General features: G+C 44.3%; 1 protein-coding gene across 3 annotated transcripts in view; it reads left to right on the forward strand.

The window, feature by feature from the left end:
• Positions 1–22569, forward strand: part of NOCT (nocturnin) — a 74240-nt gene that overhangs the window by 35637 nt on the left and 16034 nt on the right. Inside the window, exon 1 of one of the 3 annotated variants that reach the window (XM_073341147.2) lies at positions 18285–19152. The exons of 1 other annotated variant lie outside the window; for it this stretch is intronic. In XM_073341147.2, the coding sequence (XP_073197248.2) occupies positions 18894–19152 (259 nt within the window). In that variant the 5' untranslated portion in view covers positions 18285–18893. Of the gene's footprint in view, positions 1–18284; positions 19153–22569 lie in introns of those variants that run through there. One more of the 3 variants, XM_073341152.2, reaches the window with a different exon arrangement.

Raw genomic sequence — 22569 nt, forward strand, 5'->3', positions numbered from 1 at the left:
AGAATATTCATAATTAATTTGATTAAAAACCCAAATTTTTAAAATGTAAATGAAGCTGCTGCAGAATGTACCATCTGCCTCAACAGAGTGCTATAGAATTAGGTCCAGCTTGCTGTGCAGTACACAGGAGAAAATGGTGGGCCCAAGAGTAAAACCAAACCTGCTCAGGCCCAATCCTTTCCCCCCTTTCTCTCTCTATTTTCCTGCCTGCTATCTATTCAGTTTCATTGCTGTGTTTATAGGGGAAGAGTGTCCCTTTAATATCGCCTCAGGCTGTGGTCACTTCTCACTCAGTTGCCACTGGTTTCTGAGCGAAAGGGAACTCTGCACAACCTGCTGCTTCTTCCTGCAGGTCTCATTGCATGGTCAGGGCAAGAGAGTAGGGTGCTAAAGAGGCACCTGACCCCTTTCTGTACCACCTGTTGTGATAATTGGGCCTACAGATTTACTTTAGTTGTGAGCACAACTGTACAAAGTATGTGAAAGTTCATGTCACAATAACCTAATGGGAAAAGGTATGAAAGAGACAGAAAAAATAAAGGAGTCTAAACAAAAAGGCCTGGGATGGGGTGCTTGCCCCCTACTGGCAGAGACAGATTTAATAGAGCGTTAAGGAGACAGCATGAAAAGCAGCCAGTCAGAGGGGCTGTGAGGAGCAGCCAATCAGGGCCCAGCAGGCCCATATAAAAAGAGCCTCAGGGGGCGATCAGGGTCAGTAGCTGCCTAGAGCTTGAGGAAGGAGAACTGTCTGGAGTAGGCTACAACCCTGTAGTATCATGGACAGCTTAGTGCGGGCAGGAACCAAGGGAAAAGAGAAGGAGCTGTTGAAACTGAGGAGGGTGTTGTGGCTGCAGGAAAGTGGCCCAGGGAAATGCAGCGATAGTAGAGGCAAAGGAGTGCAGCAAGTGACACTAGTTTTGAGGGTCCCTGGGCTGGGACTTGAATTAGTAAGTGGGTCTGGTTCCTCCATCCCACACCCCCACCCACTTTTGCCACTGGGGAAGTGGCTGGACTAGGAGCTATGCTCCCCTGGAAAGGGGGGACATAGATAGTGAAACGGCCGGAGGGCCACACCACAAAGAGGATCTGCAGTTCCTGACATTGCAAGAGGGGTTGCAGGCGGACTGAGGAGACAGAGTGAGGGGATGAAGACTGTGGACAGGGGTGTTGGCCTTGAGCTAATCCCTAGAACAACCAGAGGACCTGTCGGAACAGCAGTGAATGAGAGGCCCAAATAATACAACTCAAAGACTGTGTTAAGATCATACTTGATCAACAAGAAAAGTGAGATGCTGGAAATTAATGAACCAAAATTGGTGATATTAGGTCTAACCGGTAGACAAAATAATGAGAGGATGAACCATGTCATCCACTTTTCTCCTTTTTGGAGTTCTTAAAAAGAGACTTGAGGGAGGGAAAAAATCTCATCTTCCCTGACCACAAGACAGAGGGAACAGACCAGACTGAAGGATTTTATTCCTGAATGGAAAGGCCATCAGGCCTTGCTCTTATTTAAGGAACTTTGTTTTTCACCCATGAATCTTGAAAATCATCATGATATCCCATCAGCAGGGATAGCTAATTGCCAGCACTGGGGAGGCATGCAAAATCCTGTTCTAGTCTCCTTTCCCTGGTTCTGTTACTTTCTGCACCCTAGCTATCATCTCTTACTCTCTTAGCTTTTCATCGAATCCTGAAATCGACCTCACTGCATTGGCACAGCAAGATGAGATGGCCACAATCCTGCCTTGTCTAAGGAGGAACGACCCAACCAGATGATGGAATGTGAACCAGGGTCCAAGCAACAGATGTTGTGGTTGACCTACAAGCCCAAAGCATCCATTCGTGACTGACTAGCCAACCAGTGTTCCAAAGACATCAACAAAAGCCGTATTTCCCCTGCACACACACTTTTCTATCCTCTCTCCTCCTTGTTCTTGTGTCTGTTGGTTAGAAACAGAAGTGAATACCCTTCACGAAGCACAGCTGAAAGTAAAATTAATCCTTTTCATCAAAGAAAGGGTGTTAATGAAAATAAGACTAACATTTTGCCTCCAAAAGGAAATACACTTTAAAGGTTTTGAGTGTTTGTTTTGCATAATCACTCAATGTCCATTTCAATATAAGTGCTTGTTTTAATTTCCTGAGTTTGATCAAGAGACCCAACAATTACCCCAGATCAACCAGTACTCCAGATCTTACACCAAAGACAACAACATTGGCAGCCAATTTTATAGTAAACTATCTATAGGTTTATTAACTAAGAAAAGGAAATGAGAGTTATTGAGCAGTTAAAGCAGGTAATATACAACAGGTGAATCACAGTTTGTAATTCCCAATGATGGCAGTGATATAATAAACTGCCAGGCTCCCAAAAATCTTTTCAGGGTACCCAGATTGTCTCTGGGGATCTCTTGTATCTGGTACACTTCCCTGTAAGAGTTCAAACAGTCAAAGATAAAGTATCTTTCTTTGAATCTATATTTAGTGTCTTCAGACAAAAAGCAAGCTAACAGTGTCTCTACCCATACAGGCTTTTCCTTTGATGACCATGAGTGAGGAATGCACTTAGTCTTTTAACCTCTGACCATCATACATAATGGCCACTTGCTTTGAAATTAGCCTTTTCTGTTTAAGGTCTTCATTTGCATTTCAGAAGATTTCTTTGACTTATTTAGTTACAGGAGTATACATAATGTAAATGTTTGCTGTTACATTATAACAGGAACAGATAAGTTAAAACACTACAAATAACATCCCATTAGTTTTCATGAAGTTTAAACACCCAATACATTCGTACATCTAACCACTATTTTGATCTATAGTGATACACAAATAAATTGGCCTGTGGCCCTGATCTGCCAGCGTCACATCTCTGTTTTAAAGTTGGACAGCAAAAAAGTTTCTAAAACACATTTAACTCTTTTGGCCCTTGAGATCAGTACAACAACATCTGGATATCCTATGGGCCTTCAGCCCCTCTAGCCACAGAGAAAGAGGGGTGATTTGTCTCATCGAAATTAAAGATGGACAAGAACTATTGGGTCTTCTAGTCCATCTTCCTGCCATTTAAATATCCCATCTGATGGGGCTTCATTTCCCCCTGGAGAAAGCCAGCCACTGCAATCCACAATGTAAAAATGCCATTTATTAATATCAAATACTAGCTTTCCAAAGTTTACCAGAAGAGTCAATTTTGTATTTTTAGAGGATTCCTGCCACGCACCGTTACCGTTTTTCAGTCTGGGAAGATTAGCCTCTTGGTAAGTTAACAGTACCTCATATTTATCTTTGTGTTTGTCCTTGTAAGTATGTTTATTCACTCCAGGAGGCTTTTTCTGAATACAAGGTGAACAGTGGACCTAACCTCAAACTGTCTAGAATGTATGTCCTCAGATGATCAAAGATAGCATAATAAGTAACTTATACAGCCTGAGTCAGGGTATTCTAAAACTGCTGATTTGGATTAGAATCAGATGCTTATTTTGCTAGACTTTGGACCATTGAATCGAAATGCTGACTGGTTCAGGAATTAATGATGAGACATGGACTTTGCCCTCCAGGTCACTTGTTCAAATCCAGCACAAGGCAGTAACAATTCAGAGTCATTACCACCTTCTTCTCCAAGTGGAAGGTGCAGTCCTTTGACCTTGCCTTCTCCAACATAAATACATAGCAACATGAAAGAAAAGAGACACTCCACTGCCCGTATACCTCCCACTGCAGAGAAGATGAGAGAACATATAACACATGACAGATGACAGGTTTCAGAGTAACAGCCGTGTTAGTCTGTATTCGCAAAAAGAAAAGGAGTACTTGTGGCACCTTAGAGACTAACCAATTTATTAGAGCATAAGCTTTCGTGAGCTACAGCTCACTTCATCAGATGCATATCGTGGAAACTGCAGCAGACTTTATATATACACAGAGAATATGAAACAATACCTCCTCCCACCCCACTGTCCTGCTGGTAATAGCTTATCTAAAGTGATCATCAGGTGGGCCATTTCCAGCACAAATCCAGGTTTTCTCACCCTCCACCCCCCCACACAAATTCACTCTCCTGCTGGTGATAGCCCATCCAAAGTGACAACTCTTTACACAATGTGCATGACAATCAAGTTGGGCTATTTCCTGCACAAATCCAGGTTTTCTCACATCCCCCCCACCCCCATACACACACAAACTCACTCTCCTGCTGGTAATAGCTCATCCAAACTGACCACTCTTCAAGTTTAAATCCAAGTTAAACCAGAACATCTGGGGGGGGGGGGGTAGGAAAAAACAAGAGGAAACAGGCTACCTTGCATAATGACTTAGCCACTCCCAGTCTCTATTTAAGCCTAAATTAATAGTATCCAATTTGCAAATGAATTCCAATTCAGCAGTTTCTCGCTGGAGTCTGGATTTGAAGTTTTTTTGTTTTAAGATAGCGATCTTCATGTCTGTGATTGCGTGACCAGAGAGATTGAAGTGTTCTCCGACTGGTTTATGAATGTTATAATTCTTGACATCTGATTTGTGTCCATTTATTCTTTTACGTAGAAACTGTCCAGTTTGACCAATGTACATGGCAGAGGGGCATTGCTGGCACATGATGGCATATATCACATTGGTGGATGTGCAGGTGAACGAGCCTCTGATAGTGTGGCTGATGTTATTAGGCCCTGTGATGGTGTCCCCTGAATAGATATGTGGGCACAATTGGCAACGGGCTTTGTTGCAAGGATAAGTTCCTGGGTTAGTGGTTCTGTTGTGTGGTATGTGGTTGTTGGTGAGTATTTGCTTCAGGTTGCGGGGCTGTCTGTAGGCAAGGACTGGCCTGTCTCCCAAGATTTGTGAGAGTGTTGGGTCATCCTTTAGGATAGGTTGTAGATCCTTAATAATGCGTTGGAGGGGTTTTAGTTAGGGGCTGAAGGTGACGGCTAGTGGCGTTCTGTTATTTTCTTTGTTAGGCCTGTCCTGTAGTAGGTAACTTCTGGGAACTCTTCTGGCTCTATCAATCTGTTTCTTTACTTCTGCAGGTGGGTATTGTAGTTGTAAGAAAGCTTGACAGAGATCTTGTAGGTGTTTGTCTCTGTCTGAGGGGTTGGAGCAAATGCGGTTGTATCGCAGAGCTTGGCTGTAGACGATGGATCGTGTGGTGTGGTCAGGGTGAAAGCTGGAGGCATGCAGGTAGGAATAGCGATCAGTAGGTTTCCGGTATAGGGTGGTGTTTATGTGACCATTGTTTATTAGCACTGTAGTGTCCAGGAAGTGGATCTCTTGTGTGGACTGGACCAGGCTGAGGTTGGTGGTAGGATGGAAATTGTTGAAATCATGGTGGAATTCCTCAAGGGCTTCTTTTCCATGGGTCCAGATGATGAAGATGTCATCAATATAGCACAAGTAGAGTAGGGGCTTTAGGGGACGAGAGCTGAGGAAGCGTTGTTCTAAATCAGCCATAAAAATGTTGGCATACTGTGGGGCCATGCGGGTACCCATAGCAGTGCCACTGATCTGAAGGTATACATTGTCCCCAAATGTGAAGTAGTTATGGGTAAGGACAAAGTCACAAAGTTCAGCCACCAGGTTAGCCGTGACATTATCGGGGATAGTGTTCCTGACGGCTTGTAGTCCATCTTTGTGTGGAATGTTGGTGTAGAGGGCTTCTACATCCATAGTGGCCAGGATGGTGTTATCAGGAAGATCATCGATGGATTGAAGTTTCCTCAGGAAGTCAGTGGTGTCTCGAAGGTAGCTGGGAGTGCTGGTAGCGTAGGGCCTGAGGAGGGAGTCTACATAGCCAGACAATCCTGCTGTCAGGGTGCCAATGCCTGAGATGATGGGGCGCCCAGGATTTCCAGGTTTATGGATCTTGGGTAGTAGATAGAATATCCCAGGTCGGGGTTCCAGGGGTGTGTCTGTGCGGATTTGATCTTGTGCTTTTTCAGGAAGTTTCTTGAGCAAATGATGTAGTTGCTTTTGGTAACTCTCAGTGGGATCAGAGGGTAATGGCTTGTAGAAACTCGTGTTGGAGAGCTGCCGAGCAGCCTCTTGTTCATATTCCGACCTATTCATGATGACAACAGCACCACCAACATGACAGATGTTACACTCTGGACAGATGTGCCTCCTAGTGGCTGAGTGTGGCCCTTGTCCTTCTCCCCTCTCCCCCGCTGACAGCCACCTCTGGCCTCCAGTGGTCTGTTGCTTCTTGTGACCTAGCTGGAGTGCTGAGTCACATATAGTCCCACCCTTTCCAGGGTAAACAATAGTCCCACAAATCTCACAATGAGCCTTTGGCCCAACTCCAGACTCACTAGTCTTTACCCCTCGTATTAGGGGGCTTCAAAAGTCAGCACTCTTTGTGTCCAGAGGTTTCTGCCCCATCTTCCTCAGTGCACCAGTGAGGGAACCCAGGCCCTCCCTTTCCTCTGGGATCCAGTTTACAGAACTTTTAATATGCAGTCAAGACCTGACTCTACTGACCACTTGTTGCCCTCCCTGGACCACTTCCTACTGCAACCTGTCTTAGGCCAGTAGCCTCATCCTGGGATCACTGTTACTGGCATCTCTCAGCTCAGTGGCGAGTTTTGACTGTCCAGCTCAGTAGCCCAACTCAGCCCCGTGGCTCCAGCCAGGCGTCTCTCAGTAAGTGAGCCAGCATTCTGTAATCCTTTCTGGTCAGCTCCCACCTGAGTCATGGTCAGCCCCCCAGTGTAGTATCAGTCATGTTGCTCAAGAAGAGCTTATAGAGAAGACATGACACTCAGTCCAGTTCCAGACAAGGACACACATCACAGAAGCAGCTAATAAGTGATGATTCTGAAGGCTATCAGCAGAGAAAGATTAAGTGGGAATAGAGACTTGATCTTGAGAGGTTATTTATTCCTCAACATCAAGATTGAGGCACATTAGTGGGGCAGTCTGGAGAAGGTTTCTTTGCTGCTACCTACCACACTACCAATTAGGTGGTTAGGGAATTTCACTCTTTAGGCCTACTACATTATTTTGCTTCGAACATATGGACCAGAGTGCTTCCATTCATATATATTTCTCTGAAAATATCAGTGGCCTACTGCATTCTACAAGACAGAAGCCAAATATCCAAAGCCAGTACCACAGTGACTCTGACCCAAGTCGTTGCTTTAAACCTAAACTAGCTGGCATGGCTGGAGACCAAGACAAAAGGCTGGTAACTCATCCACTTTGCAGTGTGGACACAGGCTACCTCAGGTGCTGACAGTCCTCCAGTACCTTACCACAGTTCCCTCAGGGCCTTATTTTCTTGCCCTCTACCTACTCCCTTCTTTAGCATCAGAAGAATTTAGAAACATCAGGTTGGCATTTAATGTATTTAGAAACATCAGGTTGGCATTTAATATCCACATCCTCCCAGTGTTCTGCCAGCTGGCCAGATGTTGACACCAACTTTCTGGTGGATCTTTAGTGTGAAAACAGTAAGGCCCACAATTTGGAGGGAGATGTACCCAAAATCTGCAGTTCTGCAAGGCCATCTCCAAGAAGCTAGAAGAAGAGAGGATTCAGTGAGTGGGACCTCACTTCTGGAGCACAGTCTTGAGGGATCTGATTTTCTCCCTGAAGACCAAAGATCACAATGCCCTGTCCAGCAATTCACTGAGAATGTGCCATGGATAGTATCATGATTTATAATCCAAGTTGTTGTGAAGTGTGTTTATGTGGCTTGCCAATATTTTTACCAAGAAGCCAAAAGATTTAAAAACCACATAGATTTTCTTACAACTTTTCATCACCCTGGAGCACCCATCATCATGATTTCATACCATGCACTTTTAATATTATTGTGGCTGAGTAATATCAGGGCAAGATGTTTTCAAACTTCTATAGCTCAAGACAAAACTCTTGGCCAACATCCATTGTGTCACTATTCATTGAGAGTGTATGCACTAGTGAATTAGTCTGATCTAAAAATATACCTTAGAAGCTGCTTTGCATATTATGAGTGTTATTTATTCAGACAAGAACTATTTAGGACTCTGATTTATAACAGTTGTAAATAGGTGAAAGTAAGTATTGTGCCCTAGCATTGGAAAATTGCTTTTTCTAGTTAATTGGAATTTATAGTGACAAAAGACTGGATGACTCCAGGAATTGTTAATAGGGTTGTGAGCCAAACAGCTCCTAACTACTATATATTTATCATACCTTTCAGCCTTCAAGCCTGCTGATGTGTGATCCAAACAAACCAAAACGTGGAAAGATGTGCAACATCTGGGTTTTGGGGCACAGGACACCAGAATTGCCTTTTGTTATAATGTTTAATTTTACATTAAAAAAAAAAAAAAAAAAAGGTAGGGATTCTCCCTTCTGCAATGCAGCCTCTATATGCCATTTGTGCTATCTGTCCTTCAAAGGCTCGTGGCAGGGGTAAGGGTGAGAGGGAAGTCCTTGTAACATACACCACTATGCGAATGCTGGCCCTAAAGGTGCTGCCATGAAGTAGAGCAGCCCAGATTCAAATGGATCCAAAGAAGGGTTAAAACTACCTTTGCCCTCGCTCCACCATGGTGCCATTCTGGCAGCAAAGAATCTCAGCCCATTTTTAGGATGTTTTCTCATTGTGATAAGAGCACAGCTGCTCAGGGCCTGCTCTGTTCCCTCTCTCCTCTCCTACCCAAAAGCTATCTGGTCAACTGGGCTCCTTCAATCAGAGGCCTCTCTCTTTACCTTGGAGGGGAGAGAAAGAAAAGTATGAGGGGTCACAATAGCAGGAGAGGATCTCCTCCTCCCTGCATACCAGGCTGAAGCAGCCCTGAGTGAATGGAACAGCCCCTGTAGTGGGACAGGGAGGATGACTGCTGCTGTTTAGAACATTCTGTGAAATATGGTACATTTAAGAGTTCTGACACTCACTATAAGGTGTGCAAAGTCAACACATCTTAGGATTTGTTTTAACAAAAAAACATTATTATATAAAATTCAGGCCAGGCACTTCCTTTCCCATGAAGCCTAACTTCCTCTTCCCAAAGGGCTCCACCCATCCTAAAGTCACTTTTGAAATAGGACTTAGATGCTTTTGAAATTTGTACTCATCATGATCTATAGTCAGCCTATTACTATCTATACTTTAGATGTTAGACAACTATCCTCTGCTCCACTCTCTGCCATCAGGCGAGCCAACTAAGAACATAAGAACAGCCATATTGGGTCAGATCAGCGGTCCATCTAGCCCAGTATCCTGTCTTCCAACAGTGGCCAATGCCAGATGCTTCAGAGGGTGTCACAGGGCAAGCATGCCCCGTCCCCTCATGGGGCAGGGTGAGGGTTATTTCCCCACAGCTGAGTCTGTACAATCACCCCTTGTCTTGGGATAGCATGGCCTAGGGGCAAAGGTCAATATGACTGCCCTTTCTTAGGGCTCTGTGGCTAAATAGCCAGCATCAAATATGGCTGCCCTCTCCCTCAGGGCTCAATGGCCAGAGTGAATACAACTTCCCTCTTCCTCAGGGCCCTGGAACCAGTCAAGGGGGTGGGCCACCACCTATGTGTGAATGGCAGCCAGGTAGTGGGACCCGGGTCCTCCCAGCTCCACTGGATCCCAGCTCAGAGCCCCAGCACTGGCAAGTGTGTTCACGATTGGGTCAGCTAGGCATCAGTCTGAAACACACTGACACCACCCAGCATATTGACTAATTCCCCCTTAGCTACTTCCTACCCTGTCCCTGGTGCAGTAGTCCTGGAGTCTCCAAGGTCTTTGGGCGTCTCCAAGGTCTTTGGGTTCCTCGGCCTCTGCGGCTCTCAGCAGCTCCATCGCTCCTTGGGCATATGCAGAAGCTCGGGCATTTTCCTGGGTCTCGGCGTCTTCAGCTTCCGCCACCAGGAGCCTCAGTAGTTCCCGGGCTGGAGCCTACAGAATGCATCCTACTTCCTCAGCAGTCAGTCCCAAATGGGGCGAGATGCTCCTTTTTATGCCTGGTCTCCAGCTGGAGCATGCCCAGCAGGGCCGAGGGGGCGTGGCCTCTTCAGCCCAAAGGGTGGAGTTAATCCTTACAGTACCAGTGCAGGGCAAGCATGTCCTGTCACAGAGGGAATGAACAGAACAGGGCAATTACTGAGTGATCCATTCCCTGTTGTCCAGTCTCAGTTTCTGGCAGTTAGAGGTTCAGGGACATCCTGAGCATAAGGTTTCATCCCAAAGGGGCAGCTACCTACAAACCTGCTCTAGTCAGTGCATACATCTGGCAACCTCCAGGAGTCACAGCTGGAATTACTTACAGAGCTGCTAAGAATTCTGGTCACCAGGGGTCAGGAAAAGCACAGTTCTCTCTGCAGAATGGAGACAAAGGGCAGCAATCTTTTTCTTTTAATCCACAATTTACATTATTTCAGTGATTACTGCCTCCCATGTAAGGGTCATAGAACCAACATAAATAGTTTATTAAAAAAAAAAGTCATGTTCTCCCACAACTGGCACACAAGTGGTGACAGACTTGCTACCATAGCAATAATTAATGAGATTCAAGGTAATGACTGGCTAGGAGGAACTAATTGATCAAGGAGCAGTAAGGATCATTAACCCCAGCCAGTATTTAGTCCCAAGGATACACAGTGTGGGGAGATAATTAATTCTGTTGTATACTGAGGGGAAAGGGGTATAGAGATTTTTTGTAAGTGGGTAGCACAGTTTCACAGATGTGGTATTTACATGGCATTGCAAGAGAGGTAGGACCCCTGTTATGTTAGCCACACTGATCGAATCATCTCCCAACGTTCTGTTCATCTTAGAATGGCTGTTTAAATGCAAGTTACCCAAGAAAGACATTTCACATAGTTTATCCATTTAACCAGCCTGAAAACCAGCCTTACTCAGGGCAAATATTCATTGTTCCAGGCTAGTCTGAATATTGTTCAGTTGTACCTCTGCTGGCCAGGTGTAAGGAGAAGAAAGAGTTTTTTTGGGCAAGCTAGGTCAAATATTTCCATAGTTAAAGGGGTCTTTTATACTGGCATGTAGGAATCCATTTTTGCTAAACAATATTATTGCTTTAAAAGCATCCCTCTGTGTGTCAACCAAATGCGGACTCATCTTTTGGAACTAAATCATAGTTCCTCCTGTCTTTATCAGAGGAAGTGGTAGGTGTGGAAGATAATTTGGTACATGCCAAAAAGCTTTTGTTTCTTTGAATAACGATAGATGCTGTCCTACTGATTTGTTCACGTACAGCTTAACAACCCTAACTGCATAGAATAACACATTTAATACAAAGAAAGTAGTAGGAAGCTCAGAAGACTCATATTGAGATAGTTTGGCCCATTTCCAACTGCCACCCTGTAGTGAATAAATTGCATAGTAATCAAATGTTTAACATTTAATCATTAATTATTTGATGAAAAATTAAATCTCATATGAGACACTAGACTGGGTTGGAGTGGTAGATAGGAGGTAGAGCAGGAGGGTTAGATGGAGTGGCAGCTGTGGGGGCTCAGTAAAAGCTAGGCGGATGCAGGGGCAACAGATTGGAAGCAATGGGATGAAGGATCAGATGCAGGCAGCCTAGAGGCTGGAAAATTCTGAGTTCTAAGGCTCAGAATTCTGAGTTCTAAGGCTGGCTCTGGTACTGATGACTTGCTGTGTGACCTTAGACAAATCATTTTATAGATATAGAAACTGAAGAGAGGTTAATGAGGATAATAATTATTTACTTCAAAGGAATTACAAAGGATTAATGTTTGTGAATTATTATTTTAAATAAAAGGTTGGAGTATGCAACCCATTGATTAGAAAGGCCACTTCTACTCCCAAATAGGCACAGGATTGTTTTTTAAAGGAATGATGCAATTTCAATGGTTATATAGTCAGGCCTTGATTTACACGGTACTGTATACAGACTTTACATTTATATAGCAGTGTCTTTTGCCTGAGGCTCCCAAAACACCTTACAAACATTCATTGTCACAGCATTCCAGTGAGACATCTGAAAATCAAAGCACTTATATTTACAAGCACTGAGCACCCATAAATCCAGGTACACAGCATCTTTGATATATCAGGCCACTTATAATTAGGCTCCTAAATCTATAGTTAGGTGCCTAACTTTCAGCAGCCTGGTTTATAATTTGGCTGTTGAATATAAATTCAAACTTACATGCTTTTTTTAAAATGAAAAGCCAGTGTCGAGAGCAGAGCACTAGGATGATGTGTTCACAGCAATCTGTGTTGCTTAGTACATCAGCTGCTGTGTTTTGTACCAGCTGGACCTTTTTGAGGGTATGTGGTTTCATTCCTAGATGAGTTGTAGTATAGACCTCCAGGCTCCAAATGTATGTATAACTGTGGCCATGTTCACAGCCATTGGGATGGAGAAATCTTCTAGCAGACACAAATGGAAATGGGCAATTTTCACATCCCCGGTTCTTGAGACATTCAAAAGCACTGAGGGTGCCAAGAGGACCTCAAGGTTACAAAACTAAGAATGGCCAGGGGCCCTCAGCAGAGGAGCATATCATGGAAGAGGTGAGCTCTTTGAAGCACTTACTTTCCTCTTCTTACCAGTATCAGCTCAGCCTTGTGGAGGTTCAGCTTCAGCCAGCTACTCTCCCTTCAGGTGCTGAGCTCTGCTAGTCACTGGGCGATCTGAGAGATGGTACTATTTACATCTGTTGTAAAAACATTAAAGAGGTGTCTACATATTGCTGGCATTTCAGCATACATTGTCTAACTAGCTCTCCATGGCTTCATGTACATTTTCAGCAATATGAAGGGAAAGGGCTGAATCTTGTGGGCCACTAAAGGGGAGGGCTTTGGAGACAGTCATGAGCAACTCTTCCTCAACCAGCTGGTTCTGTTTGGAGAAAGAGCCTGAATTATTTATGGGGATTTCCATTCATACATGCAGCTGCTTGGAGGCAGGCCATGAGTATTTGGTGATCATTCCTGTTTTATGCCAGGCACGAGTCCAGCAAAATGAGTAAGGATGTAACTTCCCTGCCTATGAATAAGAGAAGGTCATCCGCTAGACCAACAAGAGCTGTATAAGTACCATGCACTGATCTGAACTCAGAGAAAAATCCAGGATACTGACAACTGACAGTGGGGTTGAAAGCTATTTTTGCTAACTTCTCAATTAACTTGCTTAGGAAAGGAAGTTTTGGTGTTGTGTGGTAATTGTCAAGATTACCAACAGCAAATGATGGCTTTCTTAGTACTAGTTGAGCTCTTGCATGCTTTGGAATGGAAGGTAGACTCCTGTCTTCAAAGGAAGTGCTGACAGTCTCTTTTAGTAGGGATCTTAAATATACTCTACTCTCTTTTTCCAGCCTGAAAGAACGGCTGTCAGAATCACACATGGTGGTCTTAACTGAGGTCAATGCTTCCATGACTATTTCTTGTGTCACTCATTGGGCTGAATTTTTGAAAGGAAGGCATTGTAGGTTGGATCTTGCAAGGCCATTCTGTACACGGATGATCTCCTTGCAGTGAGTGATGGGAGAAATGATAATTCCTTGTAATGAGAGATGGTAGGTTTCAGGGGTGCTGGAACAATTTTTATTGTGGGGGTGCTGAGAGCCATTGAACTGGACTGTAAAGCTTGTATATAATGGAAACCACTTCAATCCAGGGCATGCTGCAGCACCCCCAGCACTCCTACTTCCAGCACCTATGATAGGTTTTGAGGTTGAGTGGAGTCATTCCAGATTTACAAAATTATATAAAGTCAAGTGAAAAATGTTACAGAACAGTTCTGAGGGGCATGACTTTTTTGCCTCCATGGTAAAGGAGAAACAAGCTTTTTTCCCCTTCTTCATAGTTGCAGCACAGGTTTGTAAAAATGTCTTGTGGCAAATGCTGTCTGGAATGAACTGTGGTGTCCTCCAGCAAAGCTGAAGTCTTCTTCCTTCCCTTTTTGCCTGTCATAGATCATCTGCAGACCATGGGGAGATAGAAGGAGGCACTCTGACACCAGCAGTAGGCAGACAGTGGTGGTTGTGCTTTATTCACTTTTCTATTTCTAGACTTCCTTGTTGGGTGAAGTTTCCAGAAAGTAATGTGGAGTCTGAATTTTCCAGGGTGAATTTTGGTTGTAGCTTCTTCCTAATGAAGGCAGGGAGGCTTCTTATTGTATCCTGCTTGGAGCTAGCATGATCATCTGCCTGGATGAGTTATTAGTAAATATTTTACACTGCATCTTTGGGCTCAGCTCTCGCACTAGAGCCAGTTGAAAATGTTCCTTCTAAACTGTTTTTCAGTAGAAAATTGTGTTTTCAACTAAACAAAAGTTTTCACAGAAAGTGTCTGCTTTCTGTAGGAACCTTCAAATTTTTATCAAGAATCTGAAACTTTCAGATTTTCAACAAAAAGTCAAAATTTTCTGTGGAAATTTTTTTTAAATGAGCTTTATCTTGCACTTATTTTTAGGATGCTACCGGGTTATCATGCATACATAAGGATTTAGACCCAGATCCTGCAATGAGCTCCACAGAGGCAAATGTCTGTGCCCACATGGAGTCCCCACTGACTTCAATGGGGTTCCACCCATGCTGAGCTCATTGTGGGACTGGGATTGTAGATGCTTAATTTTAGGCATCCAAATGCGTAAATTTAGCCTGTGACTCACCCAAAGTGACCCCGTGAATGAGTGGAAGATCTAAGAATAGAGACCATGATCTCTAATTTCCATTTCCCTGTTCTAGACAACATTTTGTACATTAGCCTATCAGATAGCTTGACTCACTGTCAACTTCTTGTTTTCCGTTCAGCTTTTAGTAACAGTTACACGCCTGATTAGATCAGGTGCAACGAGGTTTTAGAAAAGAGATTTACATTTTTTTAAATTCTTGTAAATTTTTACTGGGGTGTAAGCATTATTAGATGTGGGAAGGGGAGATAAGGATTTGCTATCAGTTATATTTTCTTTAACTAAAAAGGCAAAAAATAAAATGTTGATGAGATTTGTTTTATCTTTCCAATCTGATCATTATGTAAAGTTACATTTTCATTTTATTACTTTATATGGGCAACACTAGACTTGGCAGAAAATACACTCCTGTCCATATGAAGAAAGAAAATGCCAATTATTAAAATCTCTGGAAGTACTTCAGCCTTTGGAGTGCTTCCTGCAGGGCCGGATCCAGGCACCAACTTTCCAAGCAGGTGCTTGGGGCGGCATTGAGAATGGGGTGACAGACGCAGCTCTTCCCGCCGCCGCAGCCTTTGGGCGGCAGCTCTGCAGCTCTTCCCACCGCCGTGGCCTTTGGGCAGCAGCTCTGCAGCTCTTCCCGCCGCTGCTATTGCGGCGGCGGCAATTCGGTGGCGACTGCTCAGTGTGGCAATATTGGTAGAGCCGCCCCTGGCTTCCTGACTGCAATGTACCAAGATTAAAAAACAAAACGAAAACAAAAAACACCTCATGCAGTTTTACACTGAATACCACTGCATCTGCAAACAAAAATCAAATCCTATAAATGTGAGGACCCCACCACCACCAGTGCTGACTTCTGACCCCAGGGTGAATTCTGTCAGAAGCACAGGGGTAGTTTGACTTCTATATTTGGAGAGGCAGCTCCAGTCAGGCCAACGGGGCTGCATACATTGGGGGAGTGAGGGGGACACAAATTCTGTGTTTGCCCATAGGGGCACCATTTCAGATGGGGGCAGGGGGCACGCAATTTTAAAGTGATTCCAGGAGGTACTTAGACAAATGAAAACTCTAGTGTTTTTGCAGATAATAACTTCAAAATATCTGACTGGAGCATTGTATCTAATTCCTATATCAAGAAAGAAAATTAAATAACTATTAGACCCACTCAGCTCTAATGCTAACATGTTCTGACATCTTGTGGCAAGTCACTTATGGAACACTGTTTAGGTTTAAAATTGTAATATATATTCTTACTCAAATATGCTTATTAGAGTCAGAAGGGACCATCGTGATCATCTAGTCTGATCTCCTGCACGTTGCAGGCCACAGAACCTTACCCACCCACTCCTGTAATAGACCCCTAACCTCTCGCTAAGTTACTGAAGACCCCAAATCATGGTTTAGAGACTTCAAGTTACAGAGAATTCACCATTTACACTAGTTTAAACCTGCAAGTGACCCCATGCCCCATGCTGCAGAAGGTGAAAACCCCCAGGGTCTCTGCCAATCTGACCCAGGGGAAAATTCCTTCCTGACCTCAAGTATGATGATCATGTGGGCCTAAGCATGTGAGCTAGACCCACCAGGCAGACACTTGGGAAAGAATTCTCTGTAGTAATTCAGAGCCCTCCCCATCTAGTGTCCCATCTCCAGCCGATGGACCACACACCATTGTAGGCAGTCTTGTCTTACTACCCCTCCGTAAACTTATCAAGTCTGGAAGTCAGTTATGTTTTTTGCCCCCTCAGGAAGCTGCTTCAGAACTTCACTCTTCTGATGGTTAGAAATCTTTCACCTAATTTCAAGCCTAAACTTGTTGATGATCAATTTATATGTATTTGTTCTGTGGTCCACATTGATGCTTAACTTAAATAACTATTTTCCTTCCCTGGTATTTATCCCTCTGATGTATTTATTCAGAGTAATCATATCTCCCCTCACCCTTCTATTGCTTAGATTAAACAAGTAAAGCTCTTTGAGTCTCTTCTCATAAGGTAGGTTTTCCATTCCTCAGATCATCCTAGTAGCTCTTCTCTGCAACTATTCCTGTTTGAATTCATCTTTCTTAAACATGGGAGACCAGAATTGCAAACAATACTTCAGATGAGATCTCACCAGTGCCTTGTATAATGGTACCAACACTTCCCTGTCTCTACTGGAAATATTTTGCCTGATACATCCTAGGACTGCATTAGCCTTTTTCATGGCCGCTCTGCATCACATCGATGGCTCATAGTCATTCTGTGATCAACCAGTACAACCAGCTCTTTCTCCTCCACTGGTCACTTCCAATCGATAAATCCCTAGTTTATAGCAAAAATTCTTGTTAGTCCCTAAATGCATGACCTGGCACTTTACACTATTAAATATCATCCCATTTCTATTACTCCAGTTTACAAGATCATCCAGATCTTCTTGTATGATATTCTGGTACTCCTTGGTATTGGCAATACTTCCCAACTTTGTGTCATCTGCAAGTGTTATTAGCATCCCCATTTTTTGTGCCACGGTCAGTAATAAAAATGTTAAATAAAGTTGGTCCCAAGACGGATCCCTGAGGAACTCCACGAGTAACCTCCCTCTAGCCTGAGGGTTCACCTTTCAGGATGACCCACTGCAATTTTCCCTTTAACCAGTTCCTATTCCACTTTTTAAATTCTCATATTAATCCTCATTTTCTCCAAATTAACTAATAATTTCTCGTATGGAAATGTATCAAGTCCTTACTGACGTCCAGGTAGATTAGACCTACTGCATTTCCTTTGTCTAAAAAATCAGTTATCCTCTCAAAGAAAGATATTAACAACTTTGTTAACACCTCTTGAATACAACACTTGAAAAAATTTGTAGAAAAATCTACAATTACTCTCTACCATTTAGGCTACTTACTGTTTACAATTCACCAAGCTTGGAACTGATCATTTAACTTCAGGAATCGACCTATTAAGATAAGCCCTTTCTTATCTTAATCATTTGTTAATCACTCTGTTTATAAACAAAATTCTGACTTTCTGCCTCAGGGTGCCATCTGGGAGCAGAAAATCTCCTGTCTTCTCTGCAGAACTCCTTACATTGCAGGCTCAGGCTGCCTGCCTGAGGCTTGGGGGAAAACGCCCTCCCATGCCCCCCCCCAACTCTGCCCATGGAAGCACTTATTATTACTATGGATGGACACACACAGTACCATAAAGTGTGCATGTCACTTCACTGAAAAACTTCAAAGGACTATTTTATGTTACTTTTTACAAAGGAGGGAAATCATCCAAATGTGAATTACCAAAATCCTTAAAAAAATGTATTAAAGCTAATGTTAAAAAAAGTATGTAATACATAGGGCGAGGAAAGAGAGTCTGTACATCTGGGTATAGTGCTTAGATTATCCACAAGGTAGTACTACTGAAAAGGGATCTGGCAAACTTAGATGCCAGCACTATAGAAGGATACTGATCAATATGGGAAGGGATCCAAGTCAGGGCATACACAGGAGAGAGGGCTTTGTTGTAACAGAACATTTGGAAGAGTTTACTTTTCAAAGTCAGCGAATTTCCAGGGTGAGACACCATTTCTCTTCCTTTCCATCTAGTCTGCTGTAGCGCCCCCGCCGCAGGCTATTTATGCTCCCACCTTTACCCTACATCCCTCCCAGCCAGTCATTCCCCGCCGGGCCATCAGCTTCCTCTTTCTGTGTGGTTTTCTGTGTGATGTCAACTGCAGAGCATGGTTTCGGAAACCCTTTGCGAGCAAGCCCACGTCATCAAACGGCAGAGGGGGTGGACTGGAAATTGCCCAGCTCCAGGCAGGCTCACCAGCCCCCCTCCTCTCCAGCCAAAGGCCGCCTGAAGCCCGGTAACACCGGGCCACACGAGAGGAGGCCCAGCCCGTCGAGTCCAGGCTCGTTGCAGGGGAGCGGAGTCTGCGTGGAGCGTTCCCCGCCCCTGGGCTGAGCGCTGGCAGCTGCCGGATGTGTCGGAGGCGCTGGGAGCCGAGCTGGTTCCTTGGAGTCCCCGCCGCGTTGGGTGGGAGCTGGAGGCGCGGGTGATAACGGGAACTAGCTACTGCGTGGCTGGGGGCGGCCTTTGTTCCTGCCGTTTCTGCGCAGCGCCGCGCCGGCTCCTTCTCCCCCATGTGTACGTATGTGGCTTCCCAGTAACATCTGACCGGCAGCTAACGCTAGAGGAGGAGCTCGCGGCAGCCGCAGGTGAGCTAACCCCGCACGCCGCGCCGGCAAGCCTTCCACCCTCACCAGCTTTTTGGTGCCCTCGTCTAGCTTTTCTGGGGGACAGCGGGATTATGTATCAGAGCCCTGCTAGGTCCCTGTGTTCGGCCCTGTCCACTCTCTGCTGTGCCCCTTGCACCACCACCACCTCCTCCTCCTCGTCGTCCCTGCTGCTGCTCCGATCTCCTGTTCCGGTGAAGAGAGCGCTTTCCCCGCCTGCCCTCCTGGGCTCTTCCTCCTCTGCCGCGCCTCGCTGTGGTTGCTGTCACCAAGGGGCCTCGGCCGGCCAGTGCTCTGCAGCGGTAGGTCCCGGTGTTGCGAGTTCCCGAGCAGGTGAGTGTTCGGAATGTTCGGGGTCTGAAGCTTCCGTGGATGGAATGTTTTAGAGTAGCAGCCGTGTTAGTCTGTATTCGCAAAAAGAAAAGGAGTACTTGTGGCACCTTAGAGACTAACCAATTTATTTGAGCATGAGCTTTCGTGAGCTACAGCTCACTTCATCGTATGCATACTGTGGAATTAGAACGTTCTAATCCCGGCCAACGTAGGCTGGTTTTAAAGGAATACGGAGTGGATTTAAACAAAAACCTAATCTTTCTCTGAAAGATTTAAAAAAAAAAAGTGTGTTTTTTAAATCAAAAAGAAAAGGAATATTTGTGGCACCTTAGAGACTAACCAATTTATGTGAGCATAAGCTTTCCTGAGCTCCAGCTCACTTCATCGTATGCATACTGTGGAAAATACAGAAGATGTTTATATACATACAAACCATAAAAAAATGGGTGTTTACCACTACAAAAGGTTTTCTCTCCCCCTACCCCACTCTCTTGCTGGTAATAGCTTATCTAAAGCAATCGCTCTCCTTACAAAGTGTATGATAATCAAGGTGGGCCATTTCCAGCACAAATCCAGGGTTTAACAAGAATGTCTGAGGTTCGCTTCAGGTTGGGGGGCTGTCGACTGTCCGCTATTCCTGCCTACATGCCTCCAGCTTTCACCCTGACCACACCACACGATCCATTGTCTACAGCCAAGCTCTGCGATACACCCGCATTTACTCCAACCCCTCAGACAGAGACAAACACCTACAAGATCTCTATCAAGCATTCTTACAACTACAGTACGCACCTGTGGAAGTGAAGAAACAGATTGATAGAGCCAGAAGAGTTCCCAGAAGTCACCTACTACAGGACAGGCCTAACAAAGAAAATAACAGAACGCCACTAGCCGTCACCTTCAGCCCCCAACTAAAACCCCTCCAACGCATTATCAAGGATCTACAACCTATCCTGAAGGATGACCCAACACTCTCACAAATCTTGGGAGACAGGCCAGTCCTTGCCTACAGACAGCCCCCCAACCTGAAGCAAATACTCACCAGCAACCACATACCACACAGCAGAACCACTAACCCAGGAACCTATCCTTGCAACAAAGCCCGTTGCCAACTGTGTCCACATACCTATTCAGGGGACACCATCATAGGGCCTAATCACATCAGCCACACTATCAGAGGCTCGTTCACCTGCACATCCACCAATGTGATATGTGCCAGCAATGCCTCTCTGCCATGTACATTGGTCAAACGGGACAGTCTCTACGTAAAAGAATAAATGGACACAAATCAGACGTCAAGAATTATAACATTCATAAACCAGTCGGAGAACACTTCAATCTCTCTCGTCACGCGATTACAGACATGAAAGTTGCGATATTACAACAGAAAAACTTCAAAACCAGACTCCAGCGAGACTGTAGAATTGGAACTCATTTGCAAATTGGATACAATTAACTGGCATAATGACTTAGCCACTCCCAGTCTCTAATTGTATCCAATTTGCAAATGAGTTCCAATTCTACAGTCTCTCGCTGGAGTCTGGTTTTGTACTGGAAATGGCGCACCTTGATTATACACATTGTAAGGAGAGTGATCACTTTAGATAAGCTATTACCAGCAGGAGAGTGGGGTAGGGGGAGAGAAAACCTTTTGTAGTGGTAAACACCCATTTTTTCATGGTTTGTATGTATATAAACATCTTCTGTATTTTCCACAGTATGCATACGATGAAGTGAGCTGTAGCTCACGAAAGCTTATGCTCAAATAAATTGGTTCGTCTCTAAAGTGCCACAAGTACTCCTTTTCTTTTTGAGAATGCAGACTAACACGGCTGTTACTCTGAAACCTTTTAAATCAAATTTACTTTTCATACTGATAGTTGATTTTTTTATTTTCCACAATTTTGCCCGGTTGATTAAAATAATTTTTTCTTAGTTTTTTAGCTAATTTCCCTTTATGGCTGTCCATGTTCGAGCCAGGTGCTAATATGATTTTTAGTTGAAAACACTGTAGCAGAATTTATAAATCTTCCAAACTGCTATGTTTAAAAAAGGAATTTTTAAAAGATCCACAGAGACTTATGTTTCTTGGTCTCGCTAGAATCATACTTCTTGCAACTTTAAATTTCCGGCCAGTGCTTCTCTTTAACATCTGAGTCACACTTATAAAACTCAAGATATTTAGAGTTAAAAACTTCTTGGTACATCCTCACCCACTTCATGCCTGGGTATTGTGTCACAATATGGTTAAAAACATAAATGATCTGTTCTCAAACTTGATAATTCTTGTACACAAGCGGTGAAAGAGAAGATCAGACTGAATGCCCTACGTCTGAATTTGCTCACTTGAATGAATATACATATAAGACTTTGATCTAGCTTTTTTGCAGTTAGCATCCTGTAAAAAGCAAAAACAAAACATGTTTCTACATGCAATATTAGGCTTTGTTTAGACTAATAACTGTGCTGGTGTAATTAAAGTTACTCCAGTGGAAACTCCTAGTATAGTTGTGCTGCAGAGGTATAAAGTTTAATCAGGAAACAAATTATAGGAATGATATTCGGACTGTAAATCAGAGGTTCTCAACCTGTTTACCACTGTGGGCCGCATCCATACTATATATGCACACACATACACAACCTCTACAAAAAACATACAAGGTTTAGTATTTATTATATGACAACAATACAACTCAAATCAATATAGTACCTTTCATTTAAACACTGGCAAATGTCTACAAAGAGCATTTTAAACTAGCAAAATAAGTCAAAACATTCACTATTCAAATTAATTTACTGTGAGGGTGGCATGGTATGGCATGATGTATTGTCACCCTCACTTCTATGCGGATAGCATGGCTGGGCTAAGCGCCCGGAGAGCGTGGCTGCGTAGCCTTCCTGCAAAGATGGGGAGCACTGCCCCCCATGCCCATGACAGTCCCCAGACTCCCCCCATCCCCAGCTAAGGAATACCCCCTATCACCCAACCCTCCTGGGACTGTCCCCCCAGCATCCAGCCCCCCAACACTGGGCTGGCACACATGCCTGCCCTGCAAAGACACAGTGCCCTGTCCAGGGCAGAACGGTTCCACCAGGAACTGCCACCTCCAGCATCCAGGCCCCCAACACAGCAACTATCCCCATGCCCCCAAAGATTTGCCCCCCAGCACTCAACCCTCCCCCCCCATCCATGGACTGCCCCCAGCCACTAGTCCCCAACTAGAGTCTGTCGCACATGCACCGGTTGCACCCTCTTCCCATGCCTCTGTGCCCCCATCCCCATGCTCATTGGTCGTCTATCTTGGCTGCATATAGCTCAGCCATGTAGCTCACTCTGCCCACCTGCTGCTGAGGTCCTAGTGCTGGGGAGTCTACTCCAGCTGGGGTCACTGAACCTACAATTCTGTGGGATTAAGG

This window comes from Lepidochelys kempii, chromosome 4 (genome assembly GCF_965140285.1).
Source record: "Lepidochelys kempii isolate rLepKem1 chromosome 4, rLepKem1.hap1, whole genome shotgun sequence".
NCBI classification, from domain to species: Eukaryota; Metazoa; Chordata; order Testudines; family Cheloniidae; genus Lepidochelys; species Lepidochelys kempii.